Here is a 16,791-nt window from a genome sequence, read left to right on the forward strand (position 1 = left end):
AGAGTCTTGAGACGCATTGATGCTTTCCTTGATTTACAAATATAGATATATGGCCAGATGGGACAGTCTGACGCCTCCAATATTCAATATCGCGCCACTCGCTGGCCACTCTCAACGCAATTTCGCCAGCTGCTCAACTCCAGAAGAGGTCTGTGCACAGATCAGTGGATCCGTGGTACACGGTGCGGGCGTGTACACGTAGGAGTACACGCAACAATTAATTTCATGAATCCGGGTCAGAGCATATTTGCCCACACGACACAACACGTCCAGTAAACCATCTCGCTATGGCTGTGACTGCTATTAAAGTTTCGCCCTAAGCCAGTCTACTAATTAGCGAGCCGGAAAAAAAGATACGGCGAGAAATTAAGCCCAGAGTACAGATATTGAGTGCACTTATATACAATGGAACAAACATTGAAAAGTACACAAAGAAGCACGTAGATAATAAGTGTACTTGGAATCACATTGACAGGCCGAAAGAGGACCACGTTGATTAGAGAACATAAGCAAATACAAAAAAACACATTCATTCAATAACACTGTGACCTTAACAGGAAATGTATGTATATAAAAGAGGCCACGTTTCGGATCATGATTGTCCACTCTCAGGACACGTCACTGATTAGAACAGGCGATGGTCGAGAAGATTGACGGACGTGACAACCAAGAAATTGAACGCGTCCAGGTGGAGATGGAGCAGTGAAATCATCTGGTGTGCATGACGGACGAAGTGGACTATCACATCCCAAGATCGCGTGAGATGTGGCGACGGTTAAGCAGAGGCCTCCATCCAGCAGCTGATTAACCAAGGCTGCTAAATTGTGTAAAGCTATAAACTAGATTTTTTTTCGCCCCCCCCAGGTAAAGGCCCACCGAGCTATGTAGCTCTTTTTCAGAAACGATCTGGCCGCAAATGCTAGCTTAATCAAGTGGCTTATCATGTGAAAATGTATAGCAGCCCAATACTCTAAACGCATGCTTTCTAAATGTCGAGGGAAAAAACCGGAGGACCCGGAGAAAAAAACCACGCCACCACGAGGAGGGAGACATACACATCTCGAATGTGCATCAGGCGTGAGGGTCGGAATCGAACCCACGACTTGCTGTATACCAGGCGAGGTAGTTAACATCTCCTAGCCACCGTGGCGATGAAGGTTGACTGTGAAGAGGAACTTTTTCTGGCTGTCACTGTCCCGGACCGGTCATCACGGGCCCTGACGAAACAGGTTCTACACCAGGACAGGGTCCCCATGTGTGGCCGACCTCGCTCGACAGCTGGAGCCGATGCGAACATCTCCTTCATGAATTGAAAATGAAAGACAAGCCACAGTACAGTTATGCGATTGCGGCCATGCGATCTAAACTATGGACCCTATAATAAAACCCATAGAGACACATGTAACATAGCAACGCATAGCGACACAGAGGTACATTAAATAAAAGCCACAATACTGCGATTGTGGGCATGCGACCCAAACTATGGACCATGTCGTAAGCCTGAAGAGACACAAAAATCCCAGAGATACATTTAAAAAACAAGCCACCGTATATAGTAGTGTGATTGTGGCCAAGCTACCCAAACTCTGGACAGATAGAGTTAAACGGCTGTAGCCTGCGCTCCTTCAACGGGGGAACAACGACGTGGCCAGCAGCAAACATTGACATTCGCATCGAGCTCCTGAACGCATTGCAGCCACCATGCACAAAGGTAGAATATAACCTGGGACCAATGCGACCGCTACAACCTCACTCAGTGGATGCGGTCAGCGACAGACCGCGTCACGCATTGCGAACGAGTGGCCCGTGACCTGACCCGATCGGTGGACCCAGGGCTCTGCCTCCCTCCCACACTGCTGATGATCGAGTTTTGCTGGCTGGCTGGCTGGCAGGACGTCGCGTCCGGAGGGACGAACGGACGGTTCGGACACGTCCGAGGGGATGCTAGTCATAATAATAATCGTAAACGTATGTACACAGACGTATACTTGGGCAAGACGGCCAGGTAAGGGGTCACGGAAAGGCTGAGTCGCTCGTAAATCCGCAAAAACTGGCGGCTCGGAGAGCAGTAAAAACGTCGAGTCGAGCAAAGGTCTCCTCTATTGACACACACGCGAACGTCGCCACTGTACTGATTTGAAACGTGGGAGGAGGAGGAGGGAGATTCGTAACGAGCTGATATCGATTACAATAGATTCGTCGGTTCATGTAAGATCACGCACGATACGTGCGCAACGATACATCGTCGATATCTATAAACCCTTCTTTGTCGATAAGTGCGTATAGGATCGACATTTTTTTCAGATTCATAAATAAACTAAACTTTTTATTTTACCACGTATGGCCCACTTAGCTGTATAGATATTTTTCAGAAGCGACCTGGTCACAAAAAATATCTGAACGAAGTGGCTTACCACGTGGAAATGTAGAACAGCTAATAAATACTCGAAAAGCATGTTGATTCTAAATGTGGAGGGAAATACCGGAGGATCTGGAGAACATGCAAAATATGTAGAGTAATGGGTTCGCGTGAGTCTTGCAGCCACGAGTGGCCGCTACATTCACGACGGTGTTGAACCCCCCCCCCCAAAACAACCGATTCTTAACTCAAATTTAATCTCTAATTCGTCAAACCGACATTCATCCCTACTTACAACGAGGAGTGTAGCGGCTATGTAAACAAAAACACATCACAGAACCCTCCTAAACAATAAAATCACGATTCCGAAATCCTCATAATTAATCGAATCGCGAGGGTGCGAGGGAGAATCGTTTCGGGCCCACGATTTGCCTCGGGTTCACTCGCGCGCGCCGCCACCAACGGCACCGTGACGAGCCAGCCGATGCCCCAGCAGTCCGCGTCGGACGCGTGGTATCCACAGTAGGTGCTCGCAAAACAGCACTTGCCCCAACCGTCTATTGTAGTCTACACGGCGGGGGTCCTTCGTCTGTGTACACACGCAGCCAGCTGCCGTTGCAGTGTCGTGATGCGTTGAATTCTGACAACTGGCCATGAATAAAACTTGGAGGTAGAGGCGGCATGGAGATGATGCGCGCGCATGCCTGTGATGGCATGGAGACACAGAGGAACACGTGGCTTAGAGGAGGTTCGCAATACGTAAATGTAAAGGTGGAGAAACGTGGGGTCTGTGGCTTTAAAGTATCTCTGTGGGTTTATTCTCGGCGAAGAGACGCGAGGAGTGATGGCATTTGGGTGAGTTGAACGTCGGAGTGGCAGCCTGAAGTGGGAACGAGCCCAAAGGGACGTCCGTGGCTGAGACGGAGGGAGGAGATCGCCTCGTGTGCACGTGCTGGGTGGATTGTTGCATCTCGCGAAGGATGGATGGCGGCGATTTGGAGAGGCCTTCGTCCAGCAGACATGCTAACAAGTCGACTACGGAGTCGCTTGGTTTACAGAGATACCAACAAGTAGACTAATGGAGGCACGTGGTCCAAACAGCGTACTGATGCTGTATATTCATATCCAGGACCGAGACATTCATGACGCTGTAGTGTCCTATTGTGCCGAATCTCGGCACACAATAGGTTTTACAAAAGTGCATTGTGCCTTGTCAGTAATCCATTGAGACGAGACATCTCTTTGTGAGGGAGACCTGGGATAAAGGGAGGGATATACATCCAGGGAAGGCTACATCCAGAATCAAGGCGATTATTTTTCCCTTCAACAAAAAAAATGTCAAAGGAATGCCACCAGCCGTGTGATGGTGAGCACGCTGGACTTGCAATCCAGAGGGTGCCCGGTTCGATTCGATCTCCCGGCGTGGAAGTCAATGCCCCTTCCCGACCCTCCACCCACCCTTCCACCGCACCTCTTTTCCACCCAGCAGTATGACTGTGTTCAGAGTTACTCGGCAGGTCACGTGTGGTGGGATAAACTGGACATCTGTGAAAACGGAGCGTTGGAGCTCACCGGGTTCCTCCAGCATAAATACAGATTCTTGATTCTGAGTATTCGCACCTTTTCAACAAGTCTAGCCAGCGTGGAAGAAGGGTGGGCCAAATGCCCTTTTTTTAGTGGAGCACTATGCACCAGCAGTGGAGAGAGCAAGCGATTTCAGGGCTGCATCTTTATATTGTATTATTCTTCTGTTTGTTATTTAAAGTGAGATATGTTTCCGGTGTATGCCCGGCGGTCATTGTCTCACGCGCAGTGCAGATTTTGCTCACAGCGCTGCTCCAGCTGGGTATCAATTTAAAGAGAAGATTAATCGAACCCACGTTGTCGGATTCGTAGAGCAGTGCGCCAAACGCTGCACCACAGTTCGCCCATATACATAACGTATGCATAGGTATCGAGTATACACAAAGACATACACCTCCCATATCACCTTTAACAGACCGCTGGGGCAAGTGCTATTAGCGAGCATCTATGTGCGCACACGCACATACACACACAGGGACACACGCACACATACACCCACCCACCTGCACGCACATACACACCGACGCAAGCACACAGACACACTCACGCGACGCGTAACGTACGCATTGACGGGGTAAGAAAACAAATGTGAGCTCGTCAGCGTGCTGCAAGACTTGTGGTTTACAGAATCTCTGCTCTGCTCCATCTCTCCTCCTTCTGCTGCTGCTTGCACGGGCATTTCCCTGCCTCTCCCACTCTCACCCCCTCCCACTCTCCCCATCACATCCCCCGCTCCGCCAAGCAGAATTCGGATCACGTAGACAAACCCGGAGGCTCCTTTGCCGGTCTCGAACCCAGACATCGGTCCTTAGAACGCGGAATATCCCGACGAGGCAATACGTTGTTTTATGTTCTGTTGACATCGGGTTTTTTTCTCGTTTATATAATCACGCAGCGTCTGTTGAGATGCAAACGCGTTGTACATAGACATCGCATCGAATCGAAAGGTTTGCCAAATGCCTGGCTTTTAAGAAGGGGGTTGTTAGCCCGTGACCAATTATGGCAGAGAGTTTAGAATCCGCGTCATTTTCTCCGATAATTATAGGTATGCAAATCTCGCGTGAGTGTGGCTGCACGTCCACATGCTGCTGGCTTGCTTTGAAATCATTGCCACGGAGGGTACGCGCCCTTGCCATAGTGCCGTGCCATCGCAAGCCCGCGACGCGTGCGTCTGGTGTGTGTGAATGTATTGTGTTTGTTGTTATTTGCTGTCTATTTCTGTAGAAGATGCAATGCAGTGCAGAGAACACTCGCGCGCGCACGCGCTCACAAAGATGCACGTACACACGCGCACGCGCGCGCACGCGCACACGCACGCGCACAACGCACACATACACATACACACGCACACATACGCACACGCACACATACACACGCACACATACGCACACGCACACATACACACGCACACAAAAGATCCCCCGTATAGCCTTAACATACTGTAGGGGCAAGTGCTGTTAGCGAGCACCTATGAAGGCCGGAACGATGCACCACGCCCGACCGCATTTGTCTCCCCAGTGGCGATGTTTACACACCGCACCAGGTACTCATTTAAGGCTGAGTAGACCTAGGGGAGGCCCAGGACCGGTTCACACACGCACACATACACACGCACGCACGCGCACACACGCACATACACACGCACACACGCACACATACACACGCACACACGCACACATGCACACGCACACATACACACGCACACATACACACGCACACGCACGCACACATACGCACGCTCATGCACGCACGCACACACGGGTCCTGTCAGCGCTGATCTGATGCAGCATCTAACAGGGGGTTCCCACATCAGCCATGCAAACGTTGAAAACACAAGAATAATAATAAAATAATTGTCGTGATAAAAAGGTGAAGATTGCCCGATTTCGCGTTATAGAGACTGCAGAGTTTACATAACGATCCTGTTAGCGAGCACCTCTTAAGAGGTGAATGACGGAGCAGATTGTTAATATGTAATTATTCTTGCTTAATCGCCCTTGCATCCCGATGTGTGAGCATTTTAGGCTGAGCTGACCTAGGGGAGACTCAATAAAAAAAATTGTCCCACGCACGCAAATACGCGCATAGACACCGCTACACAAAATCCGTTCATATACACATGCACACACACACACAGATATACCCACAGTTAAACACGTACACACCGCTGACATACATTCACACAGCGTACACACTACACACGCACCCATACACACGGATTCCCTGCGCCCCCCGCTCCACCCTCCCTCCCCTCTCGCTGCTGGCACGGTCCGTGACGTAGCGGACGTGAGCTCCTTATAAGGATATTTCCGCCCGCGACTCCTCTCGCTGGGTCCCGCGCCCTTGCCGGAACCGACTGCCATATAAGGATCCCGCCCCGTTTCCGGCGCGTAACCATATACGGCCAACGGACTTCCGAAATCGGACGAGCCCAAACGACGAACAGGGGACGGGTGGGGGGGGGTACCGACGTAAACGAAAGCGTGCGCGCGGCGTAACCACTCGCCTCTATTTCCATCGACAACAACGACGGCGTCGGTCAGTGACAACACAGCAGCTCAATGCGATTTATTTCAGCAACGGCGACAAATCTCGCGATTGCCGCCACCGTCTCTAGTAGGCGTATCCTTCCATACCCCTCCCTCCCCGCCGGCGGCCATTGGACTCGTCCGCCGCTGCTGGTGGGGGGGGGAGTGGCGCGTGAAGGCGACGTCACGCACACCGGCGGCGGGTTGGGTGGGGGGGAGGCTCGGGCGCGCCGGGGCTCTCGGTGCGCCCGGGCCTCGGGCCTTATATGGGCATCTACGTCACGCCCCGCGTCGGGCGGGGGCCGCGGGTATAAGTAACGGCCTCGTAGCGCCGCTCGGCTCATTGAGGAAAATTCTCTCGCGGAACGCGGTTATAGTTTTTAAAGTTTTTAATTCCTCGCTCGCTCGCTCGCTCTTTGACGCGGCGTGGGTGGGTCGGGGTGTGAAGGGCTGGTTGTTATTTGTTGGTTTTCGGGGAGGTTGGTTTTTGAAGGGGTTAGTCGATCTGGTGGCGAGCGGCTTGCAAGCAGCAGCAGCAGCGGTCGTATTTTCCAGCAGCAGTTGCAAGGTGTCCCGTCATTTAAGCGCCTTCAAGGGGATGATAATTGATGAAGCGAAACAACGCAACAACAATTCGCGGGACGAGTGTGATAAAAATGCGGCCGATTTTTGCACCGTAATAATTCAACAACAACAACAAAAATACCCGCAATCGTCCTTGAAGCGAACAGCGCTAGTTGATTTTACCATAAAAAAAAATACCATTATAATAGCGCATGCTGACAAATCACGCAAACGGCAAAAAAAACAAACGCCACGGCTCGGCACCAGCCGCAGCAGCAGCAGCAAATCAAGGCGAAGCCAACCGAGCAATCGTCCGCCCTGCGGTGATGTCAACCCTCGAGGCTGAGCGGGTCCCCGTGTCTCTCAGCAGCCTCGCCATCTCCCTGCCCGACCTCGCCGAAGCCATGGACCACGGGCAGCAGGCGTCGGAGCCGGCCGGAGGCGAGCCAATGTTCCCCGGAGATTCCGCGGACGCCTACGACCACCTGGGGCTTCAGGGCTCAGGTGAGAGAAAGAGAGAGAGGTGACAAGTGGGGTGGGGTGGTGGGGGAGTTGACACGTGGAGGGTTTGGGTTTGATGCTGCGCGAACCGAGCAAATTGTCATCCTCCACCCTACGACTTCATCACCATCACCACCACCACCCTCTTAATGCGCTCTCCCATGTGATAACGCATTGCGAATGGTACGCCGGTTTGGAAAAAGGGGGAGCTTTGCATCTTAAATATGCGATTGCTACAGAGAGAGAGGGAAAAAGTTGCATCGTTTCGACTCTATGCGTGCCTTGTAAGCCGGTGCATTGTAAAACGTAGCTAAGTGAAACACCGGGACGCAGTTTTAGGCTCCCCTTGTAGTATCCATGTCTACTGCACGTGTGTGTGTGCGCTGATGCACGTGTACGTGTGCTGTTGACACACACGCACCGCTGATGCACACGCGGGATGTGAACACGCCTCCCATGTATTGACACATTGAATAACAGGTCCATTAACCATCGCGGATAACAGGTCATTAAAACGTAACGGCAGGTGTTTTTGCGCTGGTTAAAGGGGGGGGCGGGGGGGTCTTTATTTTGCTCCAATGGACAGCAAAACGCGTCTATTGACCCGCTCGCTCATTCACCTGCGGTGGTGCGTACACAATGTGCTGCGTTGTGCATAAGCCACGGCTGCAACATGCACGCGCACCGCCGTTTTGATGTCAGTCCACTGCTTGATAAGCACCTTCCCCGCTCGCGTTATTTTGACCATACTTCACCACGCCGGTGAGCACGGGATTGGTGAAGGCGGGGAGCAGCAGCAGCAGAAGCTATGCACAGTATCCACAATTCGAGCAGCAATACACCACCAATGCTGCAGCACTGATGAATTCGCGTGTTAGCTTAGACGAACAGCAGCCGCTAGTGGTGTGCTTTATGCGATTGGTGCTGAGTGAGTGGGATTGCAACTGGCAATGTTCATAGGTTTGGGAGTGAGGGGGGGGGGTAGCGAGAGAGGCGATGATGAGGCATTAACCCCAGGTTCACTCTCCCGAGAGCCGTAAGAGCAATGCACGTGTCACTAAGCGCGCCGCTCATTCCAATCAACACGTGCAGCGGCTCAATAGCCGCGCCGTGCAACGTAACGCAGATTGAATTGTTTTACACAACGCCGCCTTTTTTGTGTGTAGGGTTTATATATACAGTACGCTAGCTAGGGGGGAGCGGTGGTGCAGCGGTTGGCGATATGAACCGTGTGGACCCTGAGTTCGATTCCGGGTCACGGCTGACGCATCACTTGATATCTCAACCGGTTCTGGGTGCTCCCTCGCTGCTATCTCCCCGGCGTCATCCCCCCCCGCTCCATTCCATCACCGATACTCGCAATGACCACCATGGTGAAGTATGGTCAAACAACCATCATAAACAGCATGCAGCAGAAGCCTTAATCCAGTATTGTAGGACAAAGGGATGTAAATGTACTATTACATAAATACACGGCATGTGTCGTGCGTGCACGTGTGTATGTATGTATGTACGTACTGTACGTGTACCGAATTTGACATGTGTCCTAACCTATACTGTATCGTGACCTGTGCACACGCAGACGCGATGATTGACATCACCGTGAACCCAAAGCTGGACATCTACTCGTCCAGCTTCCAGTGCGGGAACCAGCTGTCGGGCCTGTCACAACCCTTCAACTACATCGCCAAGATCACGCTGCAAGACAACGGCACTGGCATGCAGAGCTGTCTCACCGAACCTTTCTTCAGTTTCCTCCAAAACGCAGCCGGGCTTGCCGTGAGTCAACAGCAGCAACAGCAGCAGCAGCAACAACAGCAGCAGCAACAGCAGCAGCAACAGCAGCAGCAGGGACAGATGCAGTCCATGCAGTCGCAGGTGTCTCCTCAATGTCCCAGCGTGTCTTCAGGCTCCCTGTCGCCCAGCGAGGCCGACGAGCTGTACGGCGTCTCGAGCTCGGGCTATGGGGACACCATGGAGTTCACGCCACCCATCTACATGAACAGCCCCATGGTCGGCGGTGGCGGCGGCGGTGGCGGCGGTGGTGGCGGTGGCGGCGGAATCATGCACGCGTACGCACCTCCTCCCGAGTACACGCTGGCGGGCGTCAAGTGCGCCGACTCGTCCACCTCGTTCACCACCGTGAGCGACTTTGCGCAGATCTTCCCGATGCAGGAACTGGGCCTCCCCGCTGACCTCAAGAGCGTGTTCTCCGAGCCCAAGCCGCAGCCGGCGCTCACTCCGCTCAAGGCCATCAAGGCGTACAGCAACCAGAAGTCGCTCATTCCCTTCCCGCAGAAGAGTTGCAGCCCGTACCCCCAGCCAGGGTCAGTCGGCCTCTCGAATTCTGTGCAGCAGCAGCAACAGCAGCAACAGCAGCAACAACAGCTTCAGCAGCAGCTTCAACAACAACAGCAGCAGCAACAGCAGCAGCAGCTTCAACAGCAGCAGCAGCAACAGCAGCAGCAGCAGCAACAGCAGCAGCAACAACAGCAGCAGCAACAGCAGCAGCAGCAACAGCAGCAAGCCATGCCACAGATGGCTCAAGCGCCACCGCCGATGGCACCGCCGCGCAAGTCTGCGCAGAGGCACCAGCGCGCCAGCCGGCCGTGCAAGACCCCGCCGCATGAGCGGCCCTACCCGTGCCCGGCGGACGGCTGCGAGCGTCGCTTCTCACGTTCGGACGAGCTGACGCGCCACCTGCGCATCCACACGGGCCACAAGCCCTTCCAGTGCCGCATCTGCATGCGCAGCTTCAGCCGCAGTGACCACCTGACGACGCACGTGCGCACCCACACGGGCGAGAAGCCGTTCTCGTGCGACGCGTGCGGCCGCCGTTTCGCGCGCTCCGACGAGCGCAAGCGCCACACCAAGATCCACGCCAAGCAGAAGGAGAGGAAGGGCAACAAAGTGGACGATGCCGGGCTGCAGGTCTGCGGCGGCAGCGCCACCGCCTCCTCCTCGTCCTCTTCAGTCCCGTCCTCCACCACCTCCTCTTCGACCTCTTACTCGACCTCCTCCTTGACGCCGTCCATCTCGTCGTCGTCGTTGTCGTCGTCGTTGTCGACTCCGTTGCCGTCGTCGCTGACGTTGGCGAGCGGCATGCTCTCCTCGAGTGCGTGCGGGCCGATGCAGATCAACTTCGGCACGGCGTCGCTCTCGCTGATGTCCTCGTCGTCGGTGACGTCGTCGCTGTCGTCGTCGTCGCTGTCGTCTGTGTCGTCACTGCCCAGCCAGCTGAGCTCGGGGCTCGGCGTGTCGTTCGGCAGCTCGCAGTTCGGGGGCAGCACCCTGTCTTCCCTGCCCTCGGCGTCCATCGTGCCCGTGAGAACGTGCTGAAGGAAGGGAAAGCAGCAGGCCGTGGCGACGGCCTTCGCGTCCGCTCTGTTGTGGTCGTTTGTTCAGTTTTCCCCATTTTTTTCGAGTTCTCGTCTCCCACTCGCCGAGAGCCGGGGGGCGGCGGGGGCAAGACCGCTCGGCCACCCACGTGCCCCTGCCCCTCTGCCTCGACCTTGGCAGCAGCAGCAGGAGGAGGAGACAAAGTCGTGTGAAGACACTCTTGCGGGCAAGACAAGACTCCACGAAGGAGAAGGGGCTCTCCGGGTAGACAGAGACTAAGAGAGGAGAGAAGCAGCGTCGGTGAGCAAGTGGGCGAAGAGGAAGAGAGAGGGTCTAAGAGACGGAGAGAGAATGTAGCCTGGTGGGCAGTGGGCACCGGGTGAAGTTGCACTGCCTGCGCACTCGACAGCTAACGACGCTGTGGAAAGAGAGTCGGAGAAGGGAGGCAAAAGAGACTGAGAGAGTGTCAGCAGCGCACAGTGGCTCCGATGTCGCGTCAATGTCGCATGCGGTTTATGCACGAACTTTTGAGAACTCTTTAACATCTCCACCGCCACGCGCGCACGTGCGTGCGTACGTGTAAACGTGTCTGTGTGTGTGTGTGCGTGCGTGAGTGAATGAATCCGCATCGCGAACCACGCTCGGAGGAAAAGAAGCCAGCTTGTGATCGACGCACACCGCCATCGGCTGCGCCCCTAACTCCTCTCGCCCCATGAAAAAACGACGAAGCCGATAGAAACGCAAAATAGGGCTGCAACGATGAACATTTTACCACTGCCTTTCGCAGGTACTGTACTCGAGTGAAAATGCAAGTCGCTCGGGTCACCCATGTGACCGGTCCTCGCCGCAAACCACTTCTACACTTTAAACTTTCGGTTCCTTGAGTGGACGGTTGAATAAAAAAAAAATCGTCATCATCGTCACGATCATTGATGCACCCTCATCAATTGTCACGCAAAGGTACTCGGAGCCTCCATGGAACTCTATGAGTTGTCATTTTATTTTTGCCGTTCGTTTTTGTTTTTTTCTGCCGTCGGCTTTAGGAGATCGTTTTGCCAACTTCACACCAGCCGTGCTGGCGCGCGCATCTACGATCCAGTGCCTCGGAGTGGATGGTTAGCGGATCACGCAGAGAGTTGCGTGTGAAACTCCCAAGCATGCTCGCGGTATTCGCGAATCTTTCTACGCGGATTTTTTTGTTTAAATCGTTCTTCCCCCCCCCACCCCCAAGAGGGGTGTCCTACGGGTTTCTCCCACTCACACAAAACCACTCCTTTATTTTAAAAACAGAAATTGGCCAAAAAATCCCCAGAATACAGCATCCTCGTGAAAAAAAGATTGAGTCTTTTGAGACTCGGAGGCTTTCTTAGATGAATAATTTAAATTTGTATTATTATCGTTGTTGTTTTATTCCATCGTCCAGTCAGTGATGGTCCGAGTGGAAGCCACTACCCGTGATTGCCATACCCCTCTCCCCCACACACCCCCTCTACACAGTCCTCTGTAGATATAAAAAAAAAATGTGTATTTTTGTTGTGTACATATTAACTAGACGAAACTAACGCCATGAAATGCACACGGAGACTTTAAGCGGGGAGAGAGAGAGAGAGAGTGCGTGCGATGAGGAGACAATTACATTTACACACGAGAACGTAACACGGATAAAAACACAGCCAAACTTATTTTTGTATGTGGAGATGCAGTATTGTGGCTATGTCATTTGCTATGCCTTGCAGACGCGTGCTGTATTTTTGCTATGCGCGATTGATACGTGAACGTTTTTCTTCTGTTTGGTTCCCCGCAGTTTTGTATTCGCCGCTTTGGGTTTTTGTATAAGCGACCCCCCACCTTCGCCCCCCCCCCTTCGCCCCCCCCACCTCGCCCCCCACCTCGCCCCCCCTCCCGCCACACGGCATGAATGTACAATACGGTACGAAGCGACCCCCCCCCTCCCCAAATACCCCTTATTGTGTACTGTACATATTTTTAAACAGAAAATATGAAGCAATTGAAAAAATAAAACTAACTCGTAAATGATTTCTATTTCCCTTGCCTCGTGTTTGGAGTGCATTCCGAATGCGCACGCGCGCGCGTGGTGTGGGGAGCGGTGGTGCAAGTGGCAAGCGCATTGCGCTAATGTGAACCTGGCGTTCCGTGTTCGATTCCTTGCTCACGAACGACATCAGTGACGAAGAACTGGACCGGTCCTGGGCCTCCACTCGGCCTTAAATTAATGCCTAGTGCGGTGTGTGAACATAGTTACTAGGGAGACAAAGGCGGCCGGGTGTGGTGCTAACCAACCACGCCTTCGTGGGGTGCCGTGCCGACCTTCAAATATGCTCGTTAACAGCACTTGCCCCCAAGTCTGTTAAAGGCTATATGGGGGGGAACTCTTCCTGCAGCTTTTCATCTTGGTTGGTGGCTTCAACGGTTTAAGTCGTCGTCATCCTCTCTGCTGGGGAAGGTTGTGCGGGAGTAGGAACCGGTTCGGATATCACTCGCCACTGATGGTAGCAGTGGCCGGGAATCGAACTCGTGGGTCGCCAGATTCATAGCATAATGTGCTAACCACCGTGGCACCGGCCCAAACATTAGCATGAGTATTTTGTATAATAATACTTACAACTATTATATCTGGCAATGTGGATTGCCTTGAGTGTTGGGAGTTACTCAGCCGCTGGCTGCGTTGCGACAGAATTGCCTCTGCGGGAGGTGACTGGGTGGGGACTACCCCTAGCACCCCCCCCCCCCCCGTAGACGCAGCGCCTGTGCTGCCCCAGACCATCATCATCATCATGTGAAGCTGATTTGTTGAACCACGTGAGCGCTCAAAAGACCGAGTTGAGAATCTCATTCGCAAAAGTTGACTTGTATCACGAAAAAAGCGAATTAAGTGCAGCAACAATGAAGAGCAATTTGAAATCAAAGAAAAAAACAACTGCGTCACGTGAGACGTTTCAAATACAGCACAGTATTGGAGAACGTTAACCCATTATGTTTTGATTGATCACGGCCGAGTGACAAAAGTAAGTTGCAGAAACATTGAACGGATGAAGGGGATGGTGTCAACTGCAATTTGAACGTGAAGCTGTCGTAGGTTAAGCAAACGATGCGACTCGTAATGCGTTTCCGGACCATGCCCGCAGTGGTGCGTGGTGAAAGTCGAGGATGAGACGCGTTCAACGCGCGTCTCAATCCGGAAGACCACGCTTGCGTTCAATCGATACTCTATTAAAGAGCAGGAGATAATTCCGTGGAGGTTTAAACGTCTCCGTTTCAAGCGAGCCCTGGGATAGACGACAACAAGAACATCCGCACGCGACATCGAGAAGGCAAAACTGGCACGGGACACAACGCAACGGGACGATACATGCTGGACATTGTGTGAAAGAGCGTTGTGGCTTCCATAAGAGGTTTCTTCTTGGGAGGTTAGATCGCGTAAATATATAAATGTTGTGTCGTTAAAACCCGCCACCACCCGACACAGCCAACTAGTAAGGGTTGTCACGTAAATTGAACGTGGCCAATTCGTCACAGCACTAGTGTGTAGTGTAGTGTATAGTAGTGTAGTGTATAGTAGTGTATAGTGTAGTGTACTAGTACAGCACACCGGTGTGTTGGAGAGCCAAGCCACAACATTTACAATCTGAGTACGACGTTTCCCCAATAATTACAACCAGCTTCATCAGGCGACATAACGGGTGATACATAAACATTGATGCAATTAACACACACGAAGACACGTGATACACAAGAACGTGAAAGATCTCCTCCCGTGAATAGCCCTCGCAGGTTTGTTGCGCCAATTGAGCAGCTACCCCATACGTGGGGCGTGGTGTGGCCAGGAACGCGCTCGGCCGTCTTTGTCTCTCCCACTGCTGAGGGTCTCGCACGCACCAGGCGCGTGCACCTCAGGGGTTGAGTCCAACTGGGGGCAGCGAGGCCCATCGCTTGTCACCGATGTTGAGTGGCCCTGATCGGGAATCGAACTCAGGCGGGCCGAGTTCGCAACGCAGTGGCCTAAGCACTGCACCACGAACGGGGGCGTTGGTGAGCGTGCGTATTCTACCTCGAGCTTTAACAAACGAATCTATCAGTCCGAGACCGAACCAACCACGCAAGGAGCGTACCCTTAGCACGCTCGCCTTCGAGACACCAGCCCGACCCACAGCCCCAACAAACGAGGCAATGAAGCACTACCCCCCTAACCTACACCACACACTAGTTGTACATCATCGACACGAGTCAAACAGACACTCACCCACCCATAGTCCAAATCAACCGGGCACGAGCAGTAACCCCACTCCTGCCTACCACTACCTGGCCCTAACTCTAACATTACCCATGCATATACCCCTAATCATAACCCTAACCCCTGCCTGTTGCCCTACCAATAACGCTAAGTTGCACCTAACCTTATCCCTGGCCCTAACCCTGTTCCTGAGATACTCCTGGCACTGGCCAAGGGGTCGCAAACCTGCGACTCTTTAAAGACTGCTTCGTGGCTCCCAACACGATCATTGCAAAGTGAAAAAATAAAATCCTCCTAATTATTTTCCATAAACGGCGAACGTCTAAAAGCCCAACAATGACTTGTAATGCGACATTGCAAATCGCCGTGCGTGTGCTCATTCTTAAAATAGTGATTACAAAAAACAAAGATATGGTTTGACGTTATTCATTAAGTTGCTTTCACCACGCGCAGTGCGGCTCTCGAAACATTTGCGTTTGTTTTGTTTTACCGAATCCAAAGGAAATGTTTCGTTCTTCTTCATATATTTTTGGTTTCCCCCCCACCTCCCACCCCTGTGCCCGAGCCCCCACCACTCCTGTGCCCGAGCCGACCCCCTACCTCTGGCGCCCCGTGCGTGCTGTCGCTTCTGCCGGCGGGGGAAGCAGCAACCACCGCTAGCCACATCAAAAACCATCGTCTCCATCATTCACGCGCCCCCTACCGCGCCATTAATATTTAACGCAGCGCGGCTGTTTGGTTTTGTGGGATTTTGAAGGCGTTCTATTTATTTTCTTGCCGTTATTATCGCTCTCTCGCTCTGGCCTTTTGTTTTTAAGTGTTAGTAACACGTCAGAGTGAGCGCTCGCCGTGTCCGAACCTGAAGATGAGTTTTGAGATTCGGTGGGGCTCACCCAGATAAATACGACACGGTGATATTGCTTCCTGAATTGCCTCGTCCATTCTGTACTCGTCCCGAGTAGTACTCGAGCCAGGAATACACACGTGTTGCCATCCCATTGCGTTCAAAGACCCCATACAGGGCCTGGCTTCCTTTAGCCGCAGTAGCGAGATGTTAACTACCTCGCCTGGTATGCAAGGAGGTCGTGGGTTCGATCCCGACCCTGACGCCTGCTGCTGTATATTTGGAGTTTCCGTGTCTCTTTCCCCGTGGTCGCGTTTTTCCCCTCCACACTTAGAATCGACATCACGCGTTTAGAATATTTGGCTGCTTAACATTTCTACACGATAAGGGACATCGTTGAGAAATCATCGTGTCACTTCTGAGAAAGAACTATATAGCTGAATGGGCCTTACTTGGTAAAATAAAGAGTTTAGTTTAAAGTACATACATCATCATCACAATGTCTCAGCTACTTTAATTCTACGTGTTTATATTCCCTCTATCAATTAGAATTGTGTGTTTATAAGTGCACACGTGTATAATTTGTATACAGCATTACTATGTGGGTTGTTTTCACTTTGTCTTACGTGTTTTGCCTTTCTGCTGTAATTAGTTACTATCTCGGATATCCGTTGAACAGGAAGCCCTTTGAATCATCTCGATGGGGAATACATTGGTTGTACATAATGCACATGCATCGTGATCACTGTCAACCAATCATCTACATGAATGAACCATCACCATCAATCGTAATTAGTCAATCATCGTCATCATTCGCCAA

The 16,791-nt window shown here is 52.4% G+C and overlaps 2 protein-coding genes across 2 annotated transcripts in view; one reads left to right on the forward strand and one right to left on the reverse strand.

Annotated features, from left to right (window-relative positions):
• Positions 1 to 6,788: 6,788 nt before the first annotated feature.
• Positions 6,789 to 12,897, forward strand: LOC144935052 (uncharacterized). The gene is made up of 2 exons (XM_078861374.1): positions 6,789 to 7,539; positions 9,119 to 12,897. The coding sequence occupies exons 1-2, from the start codon at positions 7,248 to 7,250 to the stop codon at positions 10,873 to 10,875; spliced, it is 2,049 nt and encodes a 682-aa protein (XP_078717500.1). The 5' UTR covers positions 6,789 to 7,247; the 3' UTR covers positions 10,876 to 12,897.
• Positions 8,090 to 16,791, reverse strand: part of FBXO41 (F-box protein 41) — a 94,617-nt gene continuing 85,915 nt past the window's right edge. The window contains exon 18 of the transcript XR_013637258.1: positions 8,090 to 8,099. The gene's annotated coding sequence lies outside the window, so the exon portion shown is untranslated. The remainder of the gene's footprint in view (positions 8,100 to 16,791) is intronic.

This window comes from Lampetra fluviatilis, chromosome 12, assembly GCF_964198595.1.
Source record: "Lampetra fluviatilis chromosome 12, kcLamFluv1.1, whole genome shotgun sequence".
NCBI lineage: Eukaryota > Metazoa > Chordata > Hyperoartia > Petromyzontiformes > Petromyzontidae > Lampetra > Lampetra fluviatilis.